General features: G+C 37.5%; 1 protein-coding gene across 8 annotated transcripts in view; it reads left to right on the plus strand.

The window, feature by feature from the left end:
• Positions 1 to 22093, plus strand: part of LOC127946125 (histone-lysine N-methyltransferase 2C) — a 155560-nt gene extending 133467 nt beyond the window's left edge. For 5 of the 8 annotated variants that reach the window (XM_052542426.1, XM_052542431.1, XM_052542433.1 and 2 more), the window contains 19 exons: positions 2594 to 2826; positions 3658 to 5325; positions 6517 to 6720; positions 7048 to 7212; positions 7336 to 7465; positions 7860 to 8007; positions 8253 to 8431; positions 9880 to 10016; positions 10120 to 10339; positions 12146 to 12285; positions 13498 to 13593; positions 14015 to 15167; positions 15546 to 15682; positions 17285 to 17427; positions 18177 to 18351; positions 19279 to 19395; positions 19497 to 19570; positions 19893 to 20001; positions 20117 to 22093. In XM_052542426.1, the coding sequence (XP_052398386.1) occupies positions 2594 to 2826; positions 3658 to 5325; positions 6517 to 6720; positions 7048 to 7212; positions 7336 to 7465; positions 7860 to 8007; positions 8253 to 8431; positions 9880 to 10016; positions 10120 to 10339; positions 12146 to 12285; positions 13498 to 13593; positions 14015 to 15167; positions 15546 to 15682; positions 17285 to 17427; positions 18177 to 18351; positions 19279 to 19395; positions 19497 to 19570; positions 19893 to 20001; positions 20117 to 20209 (5321 nt within the window). In that variant the 3' untranslated portion in view covers positions 20210 to 22093. The remainder of the gene's footprint in view (positions 1 to 2593; positions 2827 to 3657; positions 5326 to 6516; positions 6721 to 7047; positions 7213 to 7335; positions 7466 to 7859; positions 8008 to 8252; positions 8432 to 9879; positions 10017 to 10119; positions 10340 to 12145; positions 12286 to 13497; positions 13594 to 14014; positions 15168 to 15545; positions 15683 to 17284; positions 17428 to 18176; positions 18352 to 19278; positions 19396 to 19496; positions 19571 to 19892; positions 20002 to 20116) is intronic. The other 3 variants (XM_052542427.1, XM_052542429.1, XM_052542428.1) reach the window with 3 other exon arrangements.
• Positions 22094 to 27069: the final 4976 nt, after the last annotated feature.

The raw sequence follows: 27069 nt of genomic DNA on the forward strand, positions 1-27069 counted from the left end.
AAACGGTTCAAGGAACTAAAACGAAATCCGGAAACGAACGATATTTTGACAGGAACAGAACCAGAAACAGAAACTAAATCATTTTTTTTTAGTTCCGAACAGAATCGAAAATTTTAAATGGCCATTAACCGGTTAATATCGTTATTTTATCGTTACATTTAATATTGGAAATTTGCTATCAACCAATCACGAATTCTACCAGTATGGCATATGCAAATGTGAAATGCAGCGAGTGAAATGTCCGCTCATCTGTGAACTCATCATGGGCAAGTCTCAATGGCAATGCACCGCCTTCAGGGCCAGATTAAGACCAAATTGCCTTGACCAAATTTTTTTCTCTGCGTTGGTGCATGTGCATTCGACACTCAAGCGCCAGCATGCCTTTCCTACCCAACTCAGGACTGCAACTCTCCTTGCTATAGCTTCTTATATTTTTAAATCTTGTTCTTTTCTAAATAGTGTTAACTGAAATTATTTTGTTGTGGAGTGAGGGAAACTAAAATAGCCTAGCGGAGATTCTCAAATTTCCCGGAAGCTGAACAGTTTTCATTTGCTATTAACCACAAAATAATTATTAGAATGAATTTGGAGTCCAACTTTCGGACGCATATACAGCGTTACTTATTATACATTTACTGTTATTCTATTTTCTTTATATTAAAAACATTTAAGCATCCAGATATGTCGGGAACATGAAAACATTTGGATTCGTGCCGAATGAGAGAGATAGGCATCAGCTTCACCTTTGATTAATATGGTTTTGAACTGATGTTTTTGTAACCTTAACAATAACTGTTTTTATAATGTTTTTAAACATTTTGCTTTAGACTACAGGGCCCGTATTCATAAAGATTCTAAGAATCCTCTTAGAAAACTCTTAATTTAGCTTAAAAACTTTTACGTAGGAGTCTTAGCTTAAGAGCGATTCGGGATCGATCTGAGAGCAACTCTGAGTAAGGAAAAGACAAAAACTTTTATCTTAGTGAGGAGGCGGGGTTGACCCTGTTGCTATGTATGACACAATCTTTTGAAGACTGTGATTGGCTGGTTGTCCAAAAAGGGAAAAAAAAAAAGAGTGATTTTAAGTATAGGGTCTATTCTAATTCTCACTTTGAATTTACATACATACTTTTTCCTATTTGACCGTTCTCTCTCTCACACACACACACATTATATGTGTGTATATAAATATTTTTTTTTTATTTACCATGCTTTTAATTTCCTATAAGGTATTTGATTGGCTTAGAATGATAAAAATTGTTCCACTCTTTCCAATTACAGTGATTGCTGTCCTATTTAAGGGGCGGTTTGAATGTTGGTTTTAATGTATCAAACATGGAATCAAAACCAAGAAGGGTAAGAAAGCCAAACTGGACAGAGGAACAGTGTTTACTGTTAGCCCAGTTAGTGGATGAACACAAAGCCATTCTTAAAGGAAAATTTGGGTCCGGTGTCACAGCAAGGGACAAGAAGCAGACATGGGAGCGTATAGCACAGACTATTAACGGTTCATTCCCCCTGCTTGTTGTCACCTATAAGCCTGCTATATTCATAAATGCAGTTTTTTGAGCCTGCAAGGTGGGAATGTCCAGTGGAAACGAAATTAACTGCGACACAATAAGATGTTCTGAAAGTGCTGTAATTGTTTGTGTGATCACGTAATGTAGTGATTACTTTAATTCATATATTAAATTATAAATTATTAAATAATCTATACCGTCTTATTAACTCACTGTCATCCATTGTCTGCAACACATTTCTTCTGCCTCTTCGTCTCTCTGCAATTTTCTCTTCTGCTAAAGAAACTCTTAAGCCTCTTAAAAGTCCTTGTCTGTGCTCCTAACAAATTTGACCTTAAGACCTCTTTTAAGGGTTAAGATGCTTTCTGAATTACTTTTTTCTTTACTAGGATTTTTTCTTTAATTTCTAAGAAAAAAGAATTTTCTTAGAATTTTGTCACTAGGAGCTTCTTTTTGCATTAAGATTCTTTATGAATACGGGCCCAGGCATTTTAGTTTTCATTATTTCGGAAAGTAATAGGGCTAATAAAATGCGAAGTGAGCAGCGACTTTATCTTATACAAGTGTTTTTTTTTTTGTGTGTGTGTTTTTTTTTAATATAATGCAGCAAACATTTTTTAATAATTTGTCTTTAAAGTGTTGATAGATTTTTTTTTTTTTTTTTTTTTTTTTAAGTAGGCCTATCTTAAATTTGGACAAAATCTGGTGCAAAATAGAGATCTAACACTGTAACTAAGCGTTAGATCTCTATTTTTTTCCTTATCTTTTTGAGTTGAGAAAACGCTATACTTTATTATTATTAACGTATTATTATTAGGCAAATTATAGGCAAATAATATTGTTTTAAAAAAATAAAGTTATTAACCAGTATTTCCTCCACCGGAACCGGTTTCAGAATGGTAATAATATCAGAGGAACGCAGAACAGAAACGTTAAAATATCGATTCTGCTCGGAGTGAAACGATTTAATTATTTTTCTTTTTTTTCAAGCCCTTATTTTAATCATTGTAAAAGTAAATCAATTGAGGCTAGACATCACATAAATCTTTTTATTTATTTTTTTCATTTTCCAGATGATTCTCAGAGAAAACAATATGAGGAGTGGCTTCAAGAAACTCAACAGCTTCTTCAAATGCAACAGAAATTTTTGGAGGAGCAGATTGGGGCCCACAGAAAATCTAAAAAGGCCCTTTCTGCAAAACAGCGCACTGCGAAAAAAGCTGGACGGGAGTTCCCAGAGGAGGACGCAGAACAGCTGAAGCATGTGACTGAACAGCAAAGTGTGGTTCAAAAGCAATTGGAACAGGTAATATAGTTGTTTAAAGTAGTATAGCTATTAAAATCATCCACCAAAATAGTTTAATCTATGTTTTTTTTTGTTGTTGTTGTTAATTGAGTCAGGAGCAGTTCACTTTGTGAGAAACCAAACTAATATTTATTATATTTTTAGAGCCACCTCTTGCAAAAATGCCACTCAAAGTAGACGAACTGTCAGTAAGACAAACTGTCATTGCACAGTAAAAAGGCGGTGTATTTATTAAAGCAGGAACTTGTCTTGATTTCTCTTACACATTTAATCAGAGAAGGTGAGGCACAACTTTTAGCAGGTTGTAGCAAGTCAGCCTCTCCAACAGAAAGGCCAGATCTGACTATTGAGAGCAAATGATGCATACATTTAGAGAGTATGCTGTCAATATTCCTACCAGCAAAAGCTTTTTTCAAACTTATTTTGAAATATTCCTTCACAATGTTGTATTAATTGTAATTTATTTTATATGAATTAAAAAAAAACGTTTATAATAATTTGTCCATTTACAAGTTGATAAATTATAACATATTCCTTTATTTTATTTTCACTGTCACTCCTAGTGTTTCATATAAAATATTGCAGGACTAATCGCTTGTTTTTTGTTTGTTCATATCACATCTATGAACCATGATTTGCTATTTGCTGTTGTTTATTGATAGCAGATGATGAAAGGGGAATGAATATACTCATTCAATGTATCATTTTTTTGTAACAAATTAGTGCGTGTAATCTCTGTGTACCTATCTATTTGGTCAGCCTTTTTCAGAATAATTTAAACAGTATTTTATCTCTAGTTCACACTTATTTCTCTCTCAATTTCTCATTCAGATACGGAAGCAACAAAAAGAACATGCTGAGCTCATTGAGGAATATCGTGTTAAGCAGCAACAACAGCAACAGTGCCTCCAACCTGGTGTGATGGGTCCAATGAAGGCCATGCCAGGAATCCAAGCACAGGGCCCTGGAATGATGCCTGTTGGACCCCCAATGGGCCAGCCTATGATGGGTTCTATGTTGCCCATGCAACAACCTCACTTTGGCAAGCCTACTAACATGCCCAATGTGCCAGGTTGGCATTCAGGTGCCACTGGACCAATGGGTGGACCCAGGATGCCGCCTCAACTGCTCCCTCAAATGCCACTTCCTAACCCCACCCAGCCTCTCCAGGCACAGCCACCTTCCCCTATGGTTCCAGGGGGTAAACCTGGGCAGCCTGGCACTGGAGCTGGAGGTAATAGTGGAGGATCCAGCAGTAGTGCACCTCATGTGAAGTTTGATGATAATAATCCATTTAGTGAAGGCTTCCAGGAGCGGGAGCGTCGAGAGCGCCTTCGAGAGCAGCAGGAAAAACAGCGGGTGCAGCTTATGCAGGAAGTGGAGAGACAAAGGGCATTGCAGAGGCTAGAGATGGAGCAGCAGGGATTGGGTCATTGCCCCGACAATAATGGGGGGAGTCTTGCCCAGATGCCCTTCCATAATTCTGACCTATCACAGGAGTTCATGCAGACACCCAGGCCTCAACAGCAATTGGGCCCAGTGTTCTCTCAACAAGGAAATATGCCATTAGACTTTGTGAGTCCAAATAGTCAAACCTATTTGCAAGGTGGCGAGCGCAGACCTAGGCCAGGGAATGGCTCCTTTGGCCCAGATATGGGTCCTAATTTTCAACCTAAGAACCTCATGATGCATGGTTTCTCACTGGGTCAGCCACGTGCACCTGGGTTTGGAGGGCATGGAATGCCACCCCACAGCAGAGGTGAAGCTTCATCATTTAGTATGGATTCCACAAACCCTTTACCTCCTGATTTAACTGGGTCAGGACAGTCTCTCATCCAGCTCTACTCCAACATCATCCCTGAGGAGAAGGGAAAAAAGAAAAGGAGTCGAAAGAAGAAGCTGGATGATGATGCAGATTCAGTCAAAACTCCTTCTACACCTCATTCTGACATAACTGCCCCACTTACACCGTGTGTATCAGACACCTCATCCACCCCAACTCGTAGTGTTGCCATCATGGGAGACCAGGACACTTCAGAGTTTTCCAACACTGTATGTTCTATGACTGGCCTGGCACCATCCTCAGAGCTGGAGAACCCACTCTCTGGAGGTACTCCACTAGGGCGGCAGTCCAGCATGGGCTTGGATGCAGAGCGAGGCCTCCTCTATGAAATAAAGCTGGAAAAGTTCGAAGCCAGTGTGTGCCAGAAGGCTGAGGTAGAGGCAGTGACTGGCCGTAATTCAGGAGGAACCAGCATAGTAAAGACAGAAGAGAGCAATGAGATAATCTCCAACACCCCACCATCCCAGAGTCCTTCTCAGACCACCAAAGTGGACACTGGGAATGAGTTACTCAAACACCTTCTAAAGAACAAAAGCACCCCTCCTCTTTCCTCAACACCTCTCTTACATCAGATGTCCAAGGACAGTATACGGTCAGAGGATGAAGGGCTGACAGAGAGCAAAGGCTCTTTAAGACTGGACAGCGCAGATTTTTTGGTAAGAGCTTTATGGTTACCTCCCTACACTACCGGCTAAATACATGAAGCTAAAAATCATATCTTGAAAATGTAAACACTTGTGATTGTGGAGAAAAAATGGTATGGAACAAACCTGTAAAATGCAAATAAATTACTTGCATATGCGACTAAATTTTCGTGCTGGGCAACTAAGTTATGTATAATATTAGCCATTGGCTAATAAATTGTCAGTTTCACTCATCAGTGTGTGAGTTAGAGGCTAAGATATATATCATAGATATATTTTCATTCACTGAACACTGACTGATTTCTGTCAAGCGATCCATAAAGCACACTTTTTCAGTTCATCTGAATGCAGCATATTGATGCACTTGTAGAATCTAAGGTGAAGGTGCCTGTCTTGCCATCGCTTAGCTGTGAGTGCACATTGTTTCTCTGACACGTGAGACAAAGCGAGAGAGTCATACTTACCATACACTTAACATACAGAACCGTCGCGCTGCATTAAATAATATTCTCCGTTTTATTTTTGTCAAAATAATGGAGTTAATTTAGAATTATTCATAATTTGGTATTAAGAACAAACAGAAGCAACTCTTGGTTCCTCTGGTTATGGCCTGAATATGCAAACGTCAATCTCATTGGCTGGCACTTATATATTACTATTCCTGTTTTGATTTCAGCAAATCAGAGCAAATGCAGACAACTTGATTAATAATCATCAATTATTAATCAATACTAATTGATCATCAATATTTACTGCTCATCAAGAACCACTCAATGACCCAAAATGTCTTAATCGCCACTGAAATCTGTAAAATATTACAAATATGCATGTTAGTTCTAATTACTTAAGTTTTATTATTTAATAAAATGATTTATTGGCTGATGTAAAAGTGTACTTTTAGATATAGCACATATTAGTGAGCTAATACTCTATCTACACTACCTATGTACCCACCCACACATGCACACACACACACACACTATATATATATATATATATATATATATGTATGTATGTATGTATGTATGTATGTATGTATGTGTGTATGTGTGTATGTATGTGTGTCTGTATGTAAGTTGTCAAAAAAATTTGCATTTAGCAAAGAACAGAATTGTGATTGTAAAGATAGATTTGATTGATTGCATGTTAGCTTGTCCTGGTCTGTCTTTTCTTGGAGCTGAAACAGTTGTTTATTGTCTATAGAGTGGCTTAAACAGCCATTTGACAGGCAATCCAGATTTGGAGCCTTCTGTGCCAGAGCAATGCAAAAGAAAACAGCGCAACAAGCGGACACCAAAGAATGGACTTGAGAAACCGCTGTCCCGCTGGAAGAAGAGGAAGAAGGATGATGAAGAGAGACAGGCAGTGTACACCAACACAGACACACTGATGACTCAACTCAAGCAGGTAAACACCCACTCTCAAGATCAACTTATGTTAAGGATCTTCTATGTCAGAAATAACCGAAAATAAACAGTGCATGATTATGATCATTATGTAGTGCTATACAATCTAGGCATTTGATGTGTGAACTTATTTATTATTATGGTTATCTGTGGATAGTAGTTTAATAAGAGCTTATGCACTGTAGAACACTTATGTTAATTCCCTTCTTGGCTTACGGCTGAACCCGGCAAATTAGCTAGTGAGATGTTGGCATTGGTCACATTCATGTTTGTACAATACTGTTGTTTTTTTACTCAAATCATGTGTCCTCCATTCTCATCCTTACAGCATCTGTCTATGCTTCCCCTGATGGAGCCTTTGATTGGTGTCAACTTTGCACATTTCCCCCCATATGGCAGTGGGCAGCTGAATGGAGAGAACAGGCTCTCTGGATCTTTTGGAAGTGCATCACTGAATGGAGTGTCTGATTACTACTCGCAACTCATCTATAAGGTTTGGCTCTTATGTCCTCCACTTACTACTGTACTGTGGCTATGTTGTGTAGACATGGTGAATTTGCAGATTTATTGGCTTTACCAAAATGTTTTTTGTTTTTTAACTTGTTTGGTCGTGTAGCAGAACAATCTTAGCAATCCTCCAACACCTCCTGCCTCACTCCCCCCCACACCTCCACCTGTAGCCAAGCAGAAGTTGTTGAATGGTTTTGCCACGGCAGAAGAACTGACCAGGAAGGCAGAATTTATGGGTAAGCATAAGTGTATAAACTGCCTGAAATAATTTATGCATATTATTATTTTTTTTTAACATTGGTAAGTTTAGTAAGTAGAATATGCGGTAGTTTGGTATGTTTTTAATGGAAGTTTCAATCATATTGTTTTAAAACTGATTTAGACAGAATAGATAGTAAAATAGCTGTCATTATAGTAGTTATGGGTAGCAATTTCTGAAGGTAAAGCATCCCCTTTCTCTGGATAAAATTCAAGAACTTCTTCTTAAAGTTCATCATAGATAAGAAAATATGAAAATGTTTAAAATACAGATTTAATTTGTTATATTATAGTGTAGGTATCTTCTTATATATTGCAGATAATACATTAGCTTTTTAAAAAAAAAAACATTTGTTTGTGATTATGTCTCAGTTTCTAAAAGCTTGGGTCAGAAGCACCTCACTACACCATTCAAAGCTGAAGATGACCTGTTGGGTAACACCATCACTCAGGGCCCAAAGACTGTTGATGTTCCTGCGTCACTTCCCACTCCACCCCACAACAATCAGGAGGAACTTCGGTCAGTTTTCGGGACTTTTTACACATTGTTTAATCTGTAGCCAGATGTTTGGCCATATAGTTTATTCTGGCCAAGTACCCCACCTACCTTTTAAATAAGCATTTGTGCTCAAGCACATCTTGTTGCAATATGCATCAGATAACTGGTTTATAGGTGAGCTGTCTGACCCTGAGACTATCCATTGTTGACCATAAAGTCTTTGTTTAGGTTAGTATGTATTTAATGGTTCTGTTTGTCTTTAATAGAGGTCAGGAGCATTGTGTTGACAGGGACACTCCAGACAGTTACGTCCCATCATCCTCTCCTGAGAGTGTTGTTGGCATGGATATCAGCCGTTATCCAGATCTATCTAGAGTTAAAGAGGAGCCGCCATCCCCTGCTGTCTCTCCAGTCATCCCCATAATTTGCAGCGCCAGTGGTAAAGGTAATCTGAAGAGACTAATACGAAAGACTATTAAAACCTAGTAAGCTACTTGCTGAGATAGCATTTTAAGACATTGCATGTGCACAACTATTGTGAAAGGTATTTTAAAGCAATGACGGAGTAAGCTAAAAGTAAAAGATAATGGGGTGACACTTGTCTGTCTTCTGCATCTATCCATAGAAGGTAAACATAACTGAGTGGAACTGTGCCCGCCTCCTTTTTTTGCAATGCTGGTTTTGGAAGGGTTTTTTTCCCTTTCATTTTTCCTGTAGGGATTCTTAAAGAAGCCTTTGTTAAAGCATTATAAGCCATGAACCAATCCAACCAGCTACAAAGAGTATTATAACATTGTAGGAAAATCTGACAAAAAGGCAAAGGTACAAGACTGTGTACTTAACTGCTTTACTAAAGGAAAGAAGTACAATTCTTTGATGCTTTGGGAATGGCAATACTTTGAATTTAAAATTATGGATAAATATAATGATCTTCATTTAAAGTTGTTGGTCATATCTAAAGAAACAATGGTAGCACTTTATTTTACAGTCCTGTTCCTCATATACATACTATGTACTTATTATAGTAATTACAATAACTATGTAATAACTAGGTACTAACCCTGAACCTACCCCTAAACCTAACCCTACCCCATGTAGTTACCTTGTATTACCAGAACTTTCTTAGATACACTGTAAGTACACTATAAGCACATGGAAGTACATTTACTGTAAAATAAAGTGCAACAGAAACAATATATATATTAGGTTAATTGAAAAACATGTCTATACAGATCATTTGAATATTTTGAGAGCTTAGGAAGACAGGCTTGATTAGCTTATTCATGGTGCTTCTGGAGGTGGGTGGAGCTAAACATTTATTTTGGTAAGCCTAATTAATGAAAAACAGATTGGCTCAACTTAGGGCTGCACGTTTAATCACATGTGATTGTTATGCTTGTCTTATCGGTAAAGCCGGTTCTGTGATTAGTCATAGTTCGCTGACAAGCTACCCAATATCACGTTCATAACCGCAAGCGATTCATCTGCGATTATGACGCGGTATTGCGTAGCTTGTCAGCGAACTACGGCTCTGTGTAGTGAGTGCCGCTCCATTTGAAAGCAGGTGATGGATATTTAGTACTAATCACAGAAGCAGCTTTACTGACGAGACACGCATGACAGTCAATTGCGATTAATCGTGCAGCCCTAGTTCAACTAAAGTATATACAATCGATTGATAACCTCAAAGCTTTCAGAACCTGATTGTTGTAATCTATCATCTTAAGATAGCTGGATCACAAACATACTAATGTTTTGTACAACAGCATAATTGCTTGTGCAATATTGCATGAATATTCAGTGCAGTAACATATTGTTTTAAAAAGTTGAGTCTAATTTAATATTGGTGTGTTCTGTGTGTTGGTATGAGCAACCTTGTTGTTTTGCCTCTAGGTTCTGAAGCCAGGCAGTGGGAAGTCAAGACCGAGCCACCAAGCAGTTTCTTTGCGTCGCAGTTTGAACAGCTCTCTGCATGCTCACAAACAGACCTGCTATCTGTATCTGTTACCCTGAACCCAGTGGCAGCACAAGTGAGTGTCTGCAATTATATTATCCATTCTGTAGCAGTAATGACTTGTTTAAAGCAAGACTGATTACATCTCGTCTCTGTCCATATGTCTGCTTGTGTCCCAGAACATTCAAGGAGTTGTGTCAAGACTTGCGAACATGCTTTGTGTGTCCATACCTGGGAACTTTGAGGTGATACGCTGTCCAGGCCAAGAGCACCGCAGCTCAATAGACATGTTGAGTGGACTTAAAGTCCCCTCTCAAACTGCCCTGTTCCACCAACAACCTGGTATGAGGTTCCACAGACCACCAGGTGCCCCGCTATCACACCAGACATTCATCGAGGGTGAGTATATATAAAACAAGACAGGCACTTATTTTAACCACATCAGCAGACAGACATCTAGATGCATTGATTTTGACTGTTAGTATCTCAGGGCTGCATTTTGCAGAAACATCTTGAAGTACTTAAATGTTACAAATGGTTTAAAGACCCCTTTTGAGGTGCTATATGTTGGGTTTATTAGCTGTTTTTAATGTTAATGTGTTATTTTAAATCAGAGCACAAAGCCAAAAAGTACTTTTTGGTTGCTTGAAATTCTCAAGGTCTCGGTTTTGAGTTTCAAATACATTTTCAAATACGTTTTAAAGACAGAAGTGAACTATAAATGCAATTATAGTTCACATTAACTGGTGTATGACACACGCTTGCAGTCCCCGCAGTTACTTTCTAAAAGGCATTCTTAAATCACAAAGTATGTTTTTTTGCTTTCAAAAAACAAGATACGGATGTGGAATTTGGAAAAACAATAAATGGTCTCTCTCTTTTTTATTTATTTATTTTTTTACTACTTTTGACTTGAGGGCCACATTTTTAGGATGCCGTGTCATGCTCAAAGACACTGCAAAAGACGTGAGATGTAAGTACATAGGTAGTGCAGTTAAGTAGAAGTGCATGAAAAACTCTTGACATGGCTTAATGTTCTAAACAACAAGCAGGGAAATCTATTTTCTCTCACATTTCACTTAATATAAACAGTGTACTTCTATGGCATGGTAATTGTGGTGGATATTTTTACACGTAACGTGACTTATATGCATTAAGGCTGTGATATTAAAAGATCAAACTCTGCAGAAGGGCCTAGAATATGAATGCAACACAGAGTTTTACATTAAACATTTACCTCCCTCTGTAAAAAATGATGTGCAGTTATGTTAAAGAGCCATTTCTACCTGAGCTTATCCCAAAATTTAGTTTTGTTGGTGTAACCTCATATATTTATAATGACATAAGTTTAAATAAAATGTATTTAAAGTTACCACATGAAGCATTTTTAGATTATCATTATGCTTTATGTGGCTTACTGCATTAACACATTAAAATATGAAATTCAGTATAGCTAAACCTTGAACATCCAAACATCCCTTGTCCACTGCTGAGCTTCTCTGACAATGACTCATTTCAAATGGTAAATGATTAAGCGGTTCAGTGAATGGCGACTTGTCATCAGACTTTCCCATGCAGTTGCTATTGTTCAGAAGTGCCCTGAAGTTTGAAATAAAGGAGATTGAGTGTGGCTCCATTGCAGATCTTGCGCAGCTGTTATCAAACACCGCTCTATCCTGCCCAGTGTCCCCGATGCTGCAACAGCTCTCAGTTGTTCCCAACTTCACCTTTAACAGTTGCAACTGATAAATGATCGTTCTCGAAATTGAAAGTCATCAAGATATATTTATCCAGAGCACAATATCACAAGAAAGACTGTCAAGATTAGCTCTAATGAGTACTGACAATGCCTGAGGATTCGGTAGTTAATAGCCAAAAGTTGATATGTTAAGATGTATGGAAAGTTTCTTCTCAAAATTCTGCATTTATAAGTGTAGAGTTATTCATTTAATTGTATGTTTAGTTCTAGTCCTAGTTCTAAGACATGAATTTGGCTGTGTGTCTAGTATACATATACTGCTTAAAACACCATGTTCATAGATTCAAATTTAAGTACATCTGAAAGTAACAGCACATTAGGGTTAATAGGCAGTAAATATTGTCAAAACATACAAGCCTGATGGATGTAATCTGTCAGAAATCTCTTCAGTTAAGTTCTCTGACAACTGCATTATTAGTAGGTTTGATATTTTTCTTATATTCCAGGTTCAGTTATGGTCAGACCAGACTATCAGATGGGTGGAAGCGGTCCAGGGCCTAGACCACAGTGGTGCTCCCATTGCAGTGTGGTGGTTCTTGGAAATGGCGTTCGAAAGTCCACTAAAGACCTGCCAATAAATAACCAGGTATTAATTTGACATTTTAATTACATCAACTCGCAGTACCCACTTGAGCGCTCCAGTATCAGTAAACTGATGCCCAGTTCTATTTCTGACAAATCATATTTAAAAAAAAAAAAAAAAAATTCTGTATTAAAATAATGGAGTAGCAAATCAGCATATTTAAAAATTTTCTGAAGGATCATGTGACACTGGGGTGCACAGAAACAGTTATTTCAAAGAAAAAACATCAAATTGACAAAATTTGAAGATGCAACGCAGAGAATTCTGGGAACGTTAACGTTTTTTCCCTGTACATTTTACAGGAAATTACCGTTAACCATTTAAAAGGCTTGTACCGTAGCATTTTCCCCATTTTTTACTTTAAAATCACAGTCATTTTTTACAGTTTAGCCTATAATTGATGCTTAAAATTCAGCTTTGATCCCAGGAATGCAGTACATGTTAAAACATTCAAACAGATATTTTCAATTGACACATTTCACAATATTACAGTGTTTACTGAAGAAAATATTTTTCTCTACAAAAGGGGGGCTCGGCAGAAAAGGTTTGGGAACCAGTGACCTAACCCATACGACTGTCATTTACAGCATATGTATTCTAGTTTCTCATGGATACCTTGTTAAGTCATTAGGTCTAATATTACTACCTAAGGGCTTCGTGTTGCTCAGTTGGTGTGGGTCTAGACTATGTCCTCTGAACAAATCACTGAAGAAGGCTGAAGCCGAGGGCCACAGAGCACTTAAAAATGTGCAAACCCCTCAAAGTCCCTAAAGGAGGCACAGAATAGTGCTCCAATTATGCTAATCCAGTCCCTGATGGGAAATGAAAATCCACCCTGCTGCAGTCACTGGGTTAACTGACATTACCCAAGGGATTGTGTGTACCAAAGCATGTTTGGTTAAAGGCCGTGAGATACCCAAGTTCAAAAACAGTTAAGCCCATTTCAGGTTGTTTAAATCATGGGACACCTTTGATGTCTCCCACCCTTAGCCCCTCCCTTTCCTTTTAATAGTATGCAAATCGAATTCCTTATGGCATCAACAGAGGTTTGCAACATATGCGAGCTTTGATCTCTTGCCAGTAAGGCACAACGATCTAATGATGATTTGCGACAGTAGATGGGAAATGCCATGTCCTGCCCCCTACCCCCCCCCCCCTTTTTTTGTATAGCTTCTGGCTAGGGTGAGCCTGCTCTTACAGATGTTCTTTCTACAGGGCCACAGAAGAGCTGAGGGGACCCTTGTCTTCTGCAGCCATAACTGCTTTGTTCTCTATTCAGCGGCCATACAGACTAAATTGGTAGATAGCAAGGTAAGTAAAAACCACAACAAATCAACACAAAGTTATCAACGGTTATCAAACAGTCATCAACTGCCTGAAACTAAAACGGCAAGCTTGTGTTGTGCTTTCACACTGACAATGTGAAATCTGCAACTGTAATTAGAAAGCCAAGTAATGTTATTTGCTGAAGGCGGGTGTCCGTTTTTAATGTCCATAAATTCATAAATGGTTATCGGGAGTCCAATAAGAAAAATTACAAACTTCATTACTTGAACCTGCTCAAAGTTTTTTATCATTGTTATTTTTAAAACAACGTCAAAAAGTTCATGAGAGTTTGAGATTAGGAAATTGTCTCATCAATATTTTTTTATGTAACTGAAGTGCCACTGGTGCAATTTTCAATCTTTTTGTCCATAGAATGCAAACTCAAAATTATTTTTTGTTCTCACAGTCAAACTTGCCTCCACCATCTGACTCCGAGGACAAGCAGAATCCTACTAAGGTGCTTCATCAGTACAGCAACAATATATCAGATCTTGATGTGCACTGTTTGGCCCAGCTGCAGTATAAGCAGTCTCCACCCCCAACTCCGATAATATCCTTCCCATCCATTGCGTCTGAGACACTCAGAGGAGATAGCAAGTCTGAAACTCTAAAGGTCACAGTCAAACTTAAGCCTCGGCCCCGAGCAGTACACAACGGTTGGGACGACCCTCGGTATTCATTAGGAAAGCAATTTAAGGCTCTACGTTGGAGAAAGTGGAGCATTCAAATTATGGTTCCTAAGGGTAACCACCACCTGCCGGAGGAGGAAGAGGTTGATGAACTACTGAAAAAACTGGGAACGTCTCTTAGGCCTGAGCCCATGCCCAGAGACTTGCGCCGCTGCTGCTTTTGCCACGAAGAAGGTGACGGGCGCACTGATGGGCCGGCCCGTCTGCTAAACCTTGATCTGGACTTATGGGTTCACCTTAACTGTGCCCTGTGGTCTACTGAAGTGTATGAGACCCAGGCTGGAGCTCTCATTAACGTAGAGCTGGCCCTGAGGAGAGGCCTATCGGTGCAATGTGCATACTGTCAGCAAACCGGCGCCACGAGTGGCTGCCACCGCTTGCGTTGCACTAATGCGTACCATTTTACTTGTGCCCTTAAAGCTCAGTGCATGTTCTTCAAAGACAAGACTATGCTGTGCCACCTCCACAGACCCCGAGGAACTGGCTCAATAGGAGTCGGGCTGGCAGGGACAGAGCATGAACTCCGCTGCTTTGCAGTGTTCCGTAGGGTCTACGTACAGAGGGACGAAGCACGTCAGATTGCCAGCATCATCCAGAGGGGTGAGCGAGAACACACCTTCCGTGTAGGCAGCTTGGTATTCCATGCAGTCGGTCAGCTGCTCCCTCAGCAAATGCAGGCCTTCCACTCAATGTCTGCCATTTTTCCTGTGGGCTACGAAGCCAGTCGGATCTACTGGAGCATGCGTCATGGCAACCGTCGTTGCCACTACGTGTGTTCCATCGATGAGAAAGATGGCGAACCTGAGTTTATCATCCGGGTGGTGGAGCAGGGTTATGATGACTTGGTTCTTACTGGATCCTCACCAAAAGGTAATCAGTAGCACATAATGACATTTACACTGGTAACCAGTTCTGGTTTTTTTCTTTCCCTAGCGATATCTGGTACCGATCTAGCTACAAGTGTGTAAACAACAATGAAAGTGTGTAAACAACCATGCCTGAGAATATAAATACTATTTTTCCACATTTCTATTTTGGGGTGTAGATAAGATGACCAGATATTTGAATCGCATCTAAAAAAAAATATATATATATATATATATCTGATTCTCCTTACAAAAAGTATTTGCACATTAAGCCTTGTAGTGTAAAATAATTCATTGTCTGAGAAATGTCTATTGTGTTGAATTCTCCAGTTGTTTTGTGAGGTGGGGAAACTAATAAGAATTTCCTAATGTTGTGGTGCAGGTGTGTGGGATAAAGTTCTGGAGCCCGTGGCGGAGAGAAGGAATGAGACAGGATCTCTGAAGCTCTTCCCAGTTTACCTGAAGGGAGAGGACCTGTTTGGACTGACTGTATCTGCTGTTACCAGGATTGTAGAATCTGTAAGTGAAAGTAAAATCATGCTTTTAAGATGCATGCAAGGTAAAAAAAAAAGAAAACTCAAAATTTTCCAACATTTCATTCAAAGAAGTTCTAAGATTTATAAGCAATTCTCTCTAGACACCTCCTTTCTGTAAGCCTACTCTGCTCTGATTGGTCAGATGACCAAGTCTGTTGTGATTGGTTTACCACATTGTGTGTGTGTGTGTGTGTGTGTGTGTGTGTGTGTGTGTGTGTTTGTCAGAAATGGTACCCCCATTGCAAAAGTTCCTTATTTTGAACGCTCGATAGAAAATATAAACATCTGTTATTTATCATGCGTACAGGTTGTGATTCCATCAAGCCAGCTGGTCCAAATGACCTGATTACTGTTTTATCTTTCAGGAGCAAGTGTTTAGTGAATCCTGCATTGAACTCCATGAGATTAGAGATGCAGTCACTCTTAAAATTACAGGAAAACAAAACAAGATTGGGGTGTATTGCTGTGAATTTTAACCACTGATTCTTTGTAGCCTCATCTTTCGGTAGTGAAAATAAATTTAAATTCACAGTGTAGGACACAGCGTCTTCTCGGCGTAATGTTGACCACATAAAGCTACAGTGTTTGTGGGCATGTCAAGTTGTTCACAACCTAGAACATAAGCAGGGCATTATGCAAATGTGTTACCCTGTATATTGTTGATTTCACAGAAGTGGAATTGTAATCACTGCAACTCGTTTAGGTTGTTCAGACTTGATTCTTTCTTTTGGAAAACAATAACTTTATTTATTGTGCACTTTTGGCAACTTTGCAGATTGTTTACATTCACATACAGCTACATTACACACGGAATAAAAGCCATATATACGAAATGGCATAATGGGATGCTTTAAGATGTATTTTGTGGGTTTTGAAAGAGACGTGGTAGATTTTATTTTGAGTGGAAAAATACAATTTGTTTTCTAAAAGGACAAATGGGCCACCTTCCTTTAAAATCTCATTGTTGAATGGATGTCTACAACTTTAGGGTCTTTTCCAGTACCCAGTGGTCTTTGCACATTTCACTTTTCTACTTGCATGACATAACTCTGGTATTATGTTTCAAGTGTGCATGAAGACTGCAAATGTACATATGACTTCTGATTACCCAAAGTTTTTACATAGCTTTATTTACCCATTTTGATTTTCAATACTTTTAAATTTTCATTTTTAAAAGTAGTACCTAAGTAACAGACAAAATGTATTGATAAAAATCATTTGAGAAAGTCTTATAAAATATAAGCATTACATTTTGTAAAATGTATTTAGTGTGCATTAAGGTCACTGAGCTTTGGCATTTCTCAGAACTAGGACAGTCTTCAGTACTTCCTGTCTTTTGCATGTGCTATAAAAGTGGCCTCTTGTTGGTGTGACAGGCCAGGAGTCTCTGTATCACAATTGCTCTAGAATAAACTTTAGTTACTAGGACCCTTATGAAAACCATATATGAGAATTACCATTGCACAAAAAAACTGTTCACAAAATCTAATTAAGGTTGGTTTGTGTGCGTGCGTGTGTGCATAGTTTTTTTTGTAATCGTTCCTTTCTTAGTAATGGTATTGTAACATTACTCCTTGCTTTTTAGCTTCCTGGAGTTGAAGCATGTGAGAAGTACACGTTTCGTTATGGCCGTAACCCGCTGATGCAGCTGCCCTTGGCCATCAACCCTTCTGGATGTGCCCGCTCTGAACCAAAAGCCTGCACACATGTCAAGAGGTTTGTGTTAAGGTATTCTGTATAATTTCAACCTATTTTGTCCCTGTTTGTATTGGATTTCCTGCTTTCCCTGTGGTCTGTGAGTGAACATCCATTCATATTCTGGTTTAGCCTGTGAGCTTGGTTTGCTGCGAGTTAACATTACCCTCAATTAATCATTGAAAAATAAAATTTTATATGAAAAGAGAGAGACTAAGTGATGAGAAGTTTATTTTGAGTTGTATCTGGACAAAAAGTCATCCATTTCAGTGAAGTCAAGAACAGTTCAAGCTGATTCAGTGATTCAAACCACTAATTCTGACTGATCTTTCAGTTTTTTGAACTGATTTATAAAAGAAAAAAAGAATTCATATATCCTGAGTAATTTGTTCGTGAATCAGACTATATTGTGCATGTTGTGTGTTTGCAGACATGTGTTGTCTGTTTATTGTATTACTTCATGAGAATCTTTCTCATCACATTCAAATCAAACTGATGAATAAATCAGTACATTTTTCTGTGGCACTGTACATTCACTATAGTAGCAGAAAAACATGTTAATGAGTATAATAACTTTAGTATACTATTTTAAATATTTCTAATATAATGTTTGGCCCACTTCAGCAGAAAATTGCAATGCCGGTATTGAAATAATCATTAGCAGAAGCATACAGCATAAATATCTTTACAATGTTGGAAAAGAACTACTTAAAAATGGTTTCGAATATGAGTCAGTCCAGTTTGATTGAAATGAAGAACATATGCTAATGTTTCTGATGCAGGCCTCATACCCTCACCAGCGGTAGTTTCTCTAAGACCCTGCAGAATTCTGGGAACCTGGCTGAGAGTGGTGTTGCCCCATACAGCAAGCAGTTTTTCTACTCCAAGTCCTTTCAGTACCGTCGTATGAAGGCTGAGTGGAAGTCTAACGTCTACCTGGCTCGTTCACGCATACAGGTAGAAAGATCATTATGCCTGAGAGTTTAGAGAAAACGATGATCTCATGGGATTTAGTAGCTAAAAAGAGATTATGTGTGGAATAAACATAACTGCTCATACGGTTTCTGCAGTCTATAGTAGGGGTGTCCCAATCAGGTTTATTGTGCCCCCGATCCAATCCAAGTCATTTAATATTGAGTATCTGCTGAGACCGAGTCCCGATTGAACACTTAGTACATTCCAAGTGTTTAATTCAAGTTAAAGTTAAGTCAATCTAATATATACAGAGTTGTACAGAGAGTAAAAGCAGTGTGTGTGTGTGAATATATATGATACACTCTCTCTGTGTATATATTTGCACATACTGTGAAAAAAAAACATTGGTAGAATATGGGACTATTGATGTAGTACATATATAGATATATAATAAGCAGAACAATGGAAACATAAAGGTTAAAAAGTGTAGATATGGTTAAAAAAACATGAAGCTTGCGGTGTCAAAATGCTAGTCTTTCAGTCAAATCCGAAGCAAGACGCAGCTCATTGCAATGTACAGTATTATGGCAACATAGTTTGATAGTTTCAGAAGTGAGCATCAAATTTCACTGGATCTTCTCGTGCATCACGTGCACACATTACTTCTTCTTTTCCTTTTAATGGCTTTTGGTGAATCTACTGAAGGCAGATACTTCCACCTATTGCACAACACCGGCATTACAGCTGATATAAATAATGATCGGGCTGAGGAGAGCAGATACGATCAGTAAAAAAAAAAAAAAACCTTGATCGGCCAGATCTTTGAGATCTGTTTGGGACATCCCTAGTGTGTGTGTGTGTGTGTGTGTATACATATAGATACACACACACTCTATATATATATGTGTGTGTGGTTCCACCTCGACAAAAACGTGTAATAATTTGAGTTTTTGTATTATTTTAATTCAGGGTTTAGGGCTGTATGCTGCAAGGGAAATTGAGAAAGACACCATGGTTATCGAATACATTGGCACCATCATTCGCAGTGAAGTGGCAAACAGAAAAGAGAAGATGTACGAGGCACAGGTATACATAATGAGCAGACTGAATCTAAAATAAGAAGTCATGCTGAACAAGTGCGTGTCGAGTCCATGTGTTGTTAACTGAGTTTTGGTTTTGGTTTTCAGAATCGTGGAGTCTACATGTTTCGCATCGATAGTGAGCATGTAATCGATGCCACTATTTCAGGAGGACCTGCAAGGTGGAACATTACCTTGAATTTTTTCTGTAGACCCCAAATTAGAAACATACACAAGTACACAAACACTCAAGGCTTTCCATGTCTGTAAGTGTTCATATAGCTAGCTTTTAGTGTCAACTTTGTCCAGCATGAAAGCTGTTGACCTGTAAGAAAAAACTCTTTGCTGAGAAAGCAGTGCATATGTAGATTATGCTACGAAGTGCTTTTTAACGCACAGCAGACTGCAACAGCACACAAAACCAGTCTTGCATAGCTAACAACATTTGCATTCACATGCTTTGGCCTCACTTGCTTCATCTGTTCCACTTCTTTTATCCACCAGGTACATTAACCACTCCTGTGCACCCAACTGCATTACTGAGGTTGTGACCTTTGAGAGAGATCACAAAATCATCATCAGCTCCAACCGCAGAATCCAGCGAGGCGAAGAGGTGAGACTAATCTATTCCACCAGTCTTACAGGAATTTGTTCCCCCATATCTATAAAATGCTGCCCAATGGCATGGACATTTAACATTCTTCTCACTTTTTTTTTTTCTTTTCCAGTTATGTTATGACTACAAGTTTGATCTGGAAGATGACCAGCATAAAATCCCTTGTCACTGTGGTGCAGTCAACTGCCGGAAATGGATGAACTGAAAGATATCAGTGAAACGATTGACAATTCAACACATGCATTCCTTTTTATTATTGTTTAGACCCAGGAAACTAAGTCAATTCTAATTATATATATCTATATAATGACAGACAAGAAAAAAACATTGTTAGGCCTTGATGTGGAGCTCAGAGTTTTAGGGGCTATTAAAGGCATAATAGCCTGGTATTCATAAAGTTAAAATGACTCCAGGGGTCTGCTTTGGTTCAGTGGTGGAAGAGTTGATATAGTTTATAATTGAGCACCTTCACCTAAAATAAAACAAGCTGCACACTGGTAAATCTTAATTGCAAAGACAATGTAAATGAAAATGTATTTTTTTCTGCATGAGAGACGAGACGATGCGCTCTGGCAGTTGGCGATTAAGTGGTAAACACGATTTTCATGTGGGCTTCGGCTTAAAAGTGCTGGCCACAGCCTTATTTAGATCTAAAGAGGCAGGTCCTCTGGGTATAATATATATACACACACAAATATATACACTTATAATTACAGAAATGTAGACACCACTGAACAAGGAATGTACTGAGAAGACTTCCTTAGGGATGAAGCTAAGGGAATTATTAACTTGCACTAAAACAGAAAGATACCGTTTAAATACTTGATTCCATGAGTCAGTTTATTTTTTCCTTCGTTTTGATTTCTGTAAAATAAGAGACCGCTTTTGTATTTATTATTGACTGAAGCTATTTTTTAAAGATATGGAAAAGCAGAGAGTCAAGCTGCTGGGAAAGCCTGCCGATTGGTCAGAACACGTTACTTTATATGATGTGTAAATATCCGTCTATAAATGAAAGATTTTTAAATACTCGACCAAATGTTACCTTAACTTTATCACAGCTGTCTGGGTGAGCATTTGCTTGTTTGCAACAAAATGACATTTTGATTTAAAAAAAAAAAAAAAAGATTTAAAAAAAAGTATTTAAGAAGGATGTCAAGATATCATTTTGAGAGTGTATGTATTGTATATAATTGTACAGATTCTGTAAAAAAAAAAGAAAGAAAAAAAAGACAAAAAGATGAATTCAGAGTATTTTTGTTGTATTTAGAATGTAGAATCAATATTGTAAAAATGATCTGACCACTTGAACTTTTTTCCTTACTTTTGCTTTTTTGCCATTTTTATATATTTTCACAAAACGAGCACCAATGGTTCTGATTGTGAAATCTTAACTCTGTTCATCAGATTAATGTGCGCTGTGAATTCCCTTTTGAAGCCACCCATAGATCTCAATAGTGATCACGAGCTGTTCTGAACGCTACACAGCATAGACTCACGTTTAGAACTGCAGAGATGAAGTTCAATGCCTTTCACATTCACACAACTTAATGTGTAGACATTTCATGAAATGCTAAGTATGCTTCTTTCTTGTTTACATAAAAAAATAACTTATTTTTGGTGTTGGTAAAAGTAAAAATCATGGTATGATGTCATAAACTCAATTAAATTATGAAATAATTCAAACCTGGTAGTAGCACTTTGCAGACCAGTTTGAAATGAAGGTTTTTCATGTGCACAACTAATGTGGACTGCAATTATTGATATTCTTGAACAGTCCTGAGCTTGTAATATATGTGGCATGATGTATTTTTTCAATTTTCAGATAAATCAATTGTACATAATTTCTAAATGACTGGCTGTAATAAAATTTGTTTCTTGGATCCCCCCTTGTACAATAATCAGACATTTAACAGTATTTTTCTTTTCTTTCTTTCTTTCTTTTTTTTTTTTTTTTATTGTCAGGTATAGTAGTATCCAATGTTAAAATGAAGCTTTTCTTTTGAAGTGTACAATGTGTGGGTTTTGGAGTTTGTGGAATCAGATTTAGAATCATTTACAAAAACAAAATAAAATATTTTATGTCATATTCCTTTTCTTGTGTTCATTGTGTAGTTTAATCAAAAAGATAGTTATGCTCTAGATTAGATTTTATTCAGCACTTTTGAATGGACAATTTTTATTTATTTATATTTTTTTTCTTTATTTTTTTATTAAACCTTTTCTTAGTGAATACAAAATTGAAAAAAAGAAAAACACGTGTCAAAACAAAAGAGCCAGGCTTTCACGGATGGCCAAACGATACATTGCAATTACAATTCAGAAGAGAGAGAAAGAATAATAATAAAATAACAAAACAAAACAAAAACCTGTTACATTACAAATAAATAAATGGGAAAAAAAATACTGATCACAACAATAAACACAATATTTCCTACAAAACACAAAAATTATACAAAAAGTGAGCATTCATCGTTTTAGTTGAGCTAGAACTGGGGTTTAATATAGAACGTGATATTGTCTTGAAAGTAAAATAAAAATTGGTTGATAACTTTCAGAATCTTGCATTTGTGATTAAAATATTTGGCAAGCAAAATTATTTGTTTGCAAAGAAAGTAAACATTTTCATATTGCTTCTCAAAAGCGAAAAATCTAAACAAAAATATTTAAATAATATCAGATTCAAGTTAACAGTGAAGTTTATTGTATTTTATCTATTTATTTATCAACCTTTAAACATTAATTGATTCAAGAACCTAAGCTAATGTGATGGGACAATCACAAAAATCTTTATCTGGAGTACTATAATCTATAATCTTTTATACTGGACTCCATAAAGGATAAAGTGCTGTCATAACAGAATTCACTCTGTATAAGGAAGTTTACCAGCAAATAAGGTTTTGAGTCTACAAACACCCACCGAGTGCCGAGAAGCATGAGAACAAAAAAAGTAAAAAAAAATATATAAAACATAAATCCCCACTGGAATATCCAAAAAGGCATTATCAGAGTTTCTTGAAAAAAAAAAAAGGCTTTCTGTTTTAAAGTGTTCCCTAGCCCCCTGGCATTGAGTGAAGAAATAGATAACGTTAAATGACGTGTGGCCAAGTATGGTGACCCACACTCAAAATTTGCGCTTTGCATTTATCCAATCAAAGTACACACACAGTAGTAAACATACATACACACACCCGGAGTAGTGGGCAGCCGTACTGCTGCGGCACCCGGAGAGCAGTTGGGTCTCACCTCAGTCGTGGTACTGAGGGTGTAAAGTGACCTAGTGACCTTTTGACTAATAACATGAATATATGGTTCTGGGGCCTGTACCATGAAGCTGGATTAGGTGGCTAGCCAGCTATGTTTCAGCTTAGTTTCCGCCAACTCTGGGTTTTAGGTACTATGAAAGTAGCTCGGCTTTAATCAGTGTTCGATGCCATGGTATCTTACGCTGCACGGCTAACCTGCTCCGGGGCAGGTTACGTTCTGGATTCAAGATCTCAAACTGAAGGTGAACCAATCAGATGTGAGAGAAGTGACACATGTCTGACACAAAGTCACTCCAGTTTATCTTGCTCCAAATTAAAGGTCACTTATGCTTAAAAAAAATATATAGAAGTCTGCTTTAATGATAATAACTGAGTCATTTTATGGTTTATATAATTATTGTGATTCATATTATTATTTATCTCTTACACACAAGCAATTTTAGATTAACAGTTATTATAAATTATTTTAAATAAATATTAATGTATACAGATCATGTAATATAAATAAAATAAAATATTTCAAATAAAAATTACAAATCTGACCTTACATGTTCGAGTCTCTATCACTATATAATTTCAAATGTATAAACTAAGTTAACAAGTTCCACTTGTGACTACACTGATGGAGCAAGATCATTTATTTTATTTGTCCTCCTTCATTTTTCACATGACGTTTAAATTTGTCATATTCTTCAATCTCTTAACCTTTAGCAAAACCTTTAACCTTTAGTTTCGAATCTCGCTGGGTCTCTCACGAGAAGTAAATCAAACTTGCTTTGTATTGCAAGGCTCGTGATTGGCTGTTCGTCAGTGATGTCACGCATTCATATGCACGTGCTCCACAAACTCAGGATCAAAGCCTGAATTGACAAAGAAAGTTGATGAACAGAATCATGGTACCAACAAAGCCGGATTGGAGAGGTTTGGTTTTGTCAACTCAAAACTAATCCTGTAACTCTGAATTTGTTCAGCTACCATCATGGTACAGGCCCCTGGTCAAAAGGAGGCGAAGAAACAAACAACATGCATGTATTAAAAAAAAAAAAAAAACCTAATGTCAAAGTTGAGGTCATTCAGCCTGATTAAAGATCTCCTTTTTCTCCACTAAGGCACTACCAGCTATGAAGTAGGCAATCTTTCCTACCATCCGTACCTCATCTACTAGTGACCACATCTTCCTCCTTTTTTTCTGTTAACCATGAAACTTAGAGAGGACCGTTTTCCCATTGATTTGCTGAATTTTTGGCTCTTGCCCATACTGCTGCTCTGTGTGTATTCAAGGAGAACTGGATGATTATACCATGGGTAGAATTCACTTTCTTCACGATGCACTGTCAGTCATATCCAGAAGATGCTCTGTTCTGGCAGTCATTTCTGACAAATGTAAATCATTTCTTTCCTCACATTTTTCTCATTGATGTTGCTGGCACGCCATGTAATTTCAAATTCCAGTGCCTGGAGTACCATTCCAATTCAGTGATGCGTGACTCCAATAGGCCGATTACACTCATCCTATTGCAGTCATTATATTGGATTACTCTCTTATTGGATTACTCTTCTTCTTCTTCTTCTTTTTTTTTATTTAATTTTAGTTTTTTCAGAGGTTAAATACATACAGATGTCAATCAGGATATACATAATAAATGAAAAAATACATACATACATACACACACCATCACATAATCTCCAGCAGCTAGTGCCCTTCCATTGGTGTTTGTTTCTGTGATGGTGTAATAAAAAAAAACCTTGTAAACCTTAACATTATTCCAACAAAATTCTCTCCACATGGCAGAGACATTAAAATTCCCTTCCATTTTCCATTTTATCTCTAACATAAAACATGTTTTCAGTTGCAGTTTGGGGAAATCCATTATAGTTTTAAGATAATCTCATTACATGATTGAGCCTTACCTACTGATAAGAACAATTTTATTATCCGTGTCTCAGTGAATTTCCATATTTCTGGTTTGATATTACATTCAATATAGTGCCTTACTTGGAGGTATCTATAGAAGTCACCATGATTAAGCCCGAATTTTCCCTTTAGTGATTCAAAGCTTTGGATTTTGTCCTTGTTAAATAATGTGCAATAATTCCTAGATTAGTCTAAATTCAAAACCATCATCTATTCTATTTGGGACAAAGTTTAGTTTGTCATCAGCAATAAGGGCAGATAAAGCAGAATCTCCCATCATCCCTCTTTCTATTTCAATCCATCTTGCAGAATATACTGGACTTAATTGGGCCGCATAATAATATTGTTGTTAGCATGGGAGGACTAACCCATCTTTTTCTTTACTTAATAGTAATGTATTAATCTTATTGTGTTTTTTTTTTTTATATATAAAAATCTAGATATTAATTTATTCCATTCTGTAATTTGTTGATCCAAAATTTCTACTGGAAGTGTCAAATATAGATATAGCAATTTTGGTAGAATGATCATCCTTACTGAATCAACTTCAGAACTTAGACTATACAAAGGATTAAGGTTCCAATGTAATACATCAGATTTTATTTTATTTTTTATTCAAGGGACCGTAATTTAAAACAAAAATGATTTTGTATGGTCTCCAGACAAATTTAATCCTAAATAAGTGATTTTGTATCCCATTTTAAAGTATATTTATCTTTAAATTGTCCAGGTTGATCATAATTAAATGTTAGTACATGAGTTTTTGAGAAGATAAATTTGTAACCAGATATGGCCTTATACCCCTCAAGGAAGTTATATAGCATAGGAAGTGACTTTGGTGGTTGGCACATTTATCAATATATAATTGGCAAAGAGTGCTAATTTATGCTCTCTGGACCCCATATCCATTCCTTTAGTTGAATGGTTTTGCCTAATCCATTGGCTCAATGGTTCAATAAATATGGGAAAAAGAGTGGTGAAATGGGGCATTTCCTCAAATAAAGTTTGGATGCGTGTCTCTAATTCTGAAATCTTTCCCTGCATTCATCACATGTAAATCCCTTATCGCCGACAGAAAGAGATACAACTATACATGTGACAAGTGGTGCAAATAATAATAGCAGGAGAAGCCATTTATCAACGTGATTGATGAAAGATTCTTACCAAAGTTGTTTGATGAACTTGTGTAAAAACGGATCGAGAGAGAAAATAAACGTAGCGAGAGAGAGTTGAGGAGAAAATAAAAGAGCGATAGGCACGATTGGAAACACTAATGACAAGCTAACATGCTGCAGGTGGTTTTCCCTGTTGGGAAGGGATAAAATGTCTTTATTTTTACAGTTGATCTCTAGGTGAGACCATTAACCCTTTAGATAGGCCTGTGTGTGTGTGTGTGTGTGTGTGCGTGTGAGAGAGAGAGAGTGTGTGACAGAGACCTTTATGCACCTGCTGCCTTTTGATGGTGAGAAGTACAGACCAAACAAAAACAAGTGGATTTAAACATTTGCATGCAATCTGGCAGTTCATTTGATGTTGAGAAGAACAGCAAGCAACATGAGCAAGGGCTTGACATTTAGAAGTTTTAGAAATGATTATGCAGCCTGACCCCTCCAGCGAGCTGCAGGAATTGTCTTCTGCCTCTGATACAACAGACTCAGGAGAGTCAGATCCTGATTTTGTTGTGGCACCCTCATCATCCATGTGTGTGTGAGAGTGAATAAGAGGCCTTTGTGCACTTACCTTGATTCGTCTGAGAAAATCGAAATATGCACCTCAGCTCTCAGAACTACATGAGTAAACAAAAACAAAGTAAGTGTATTTATGCACCCACTGCCTTTTGATGGTGAGAAGTATGGACGTCCTATGTGTGAAATGCTTGTCTTT

Source organism: Carassius gibelio, chromosome A24 (assembly GCF_023724105.1).
Source record: "Carassius gibelio isolate Cgi1373 ecotype wild population from Czech Republic chromosome A24, carGib1.2-hapl.c, whole genome shotgun sequence".
NCBI lineage: Eukaryota > Metazoa > Chordata > Actinopteri > Cypriniformes > Cyprinidae > Carassius > Carassius gibelio.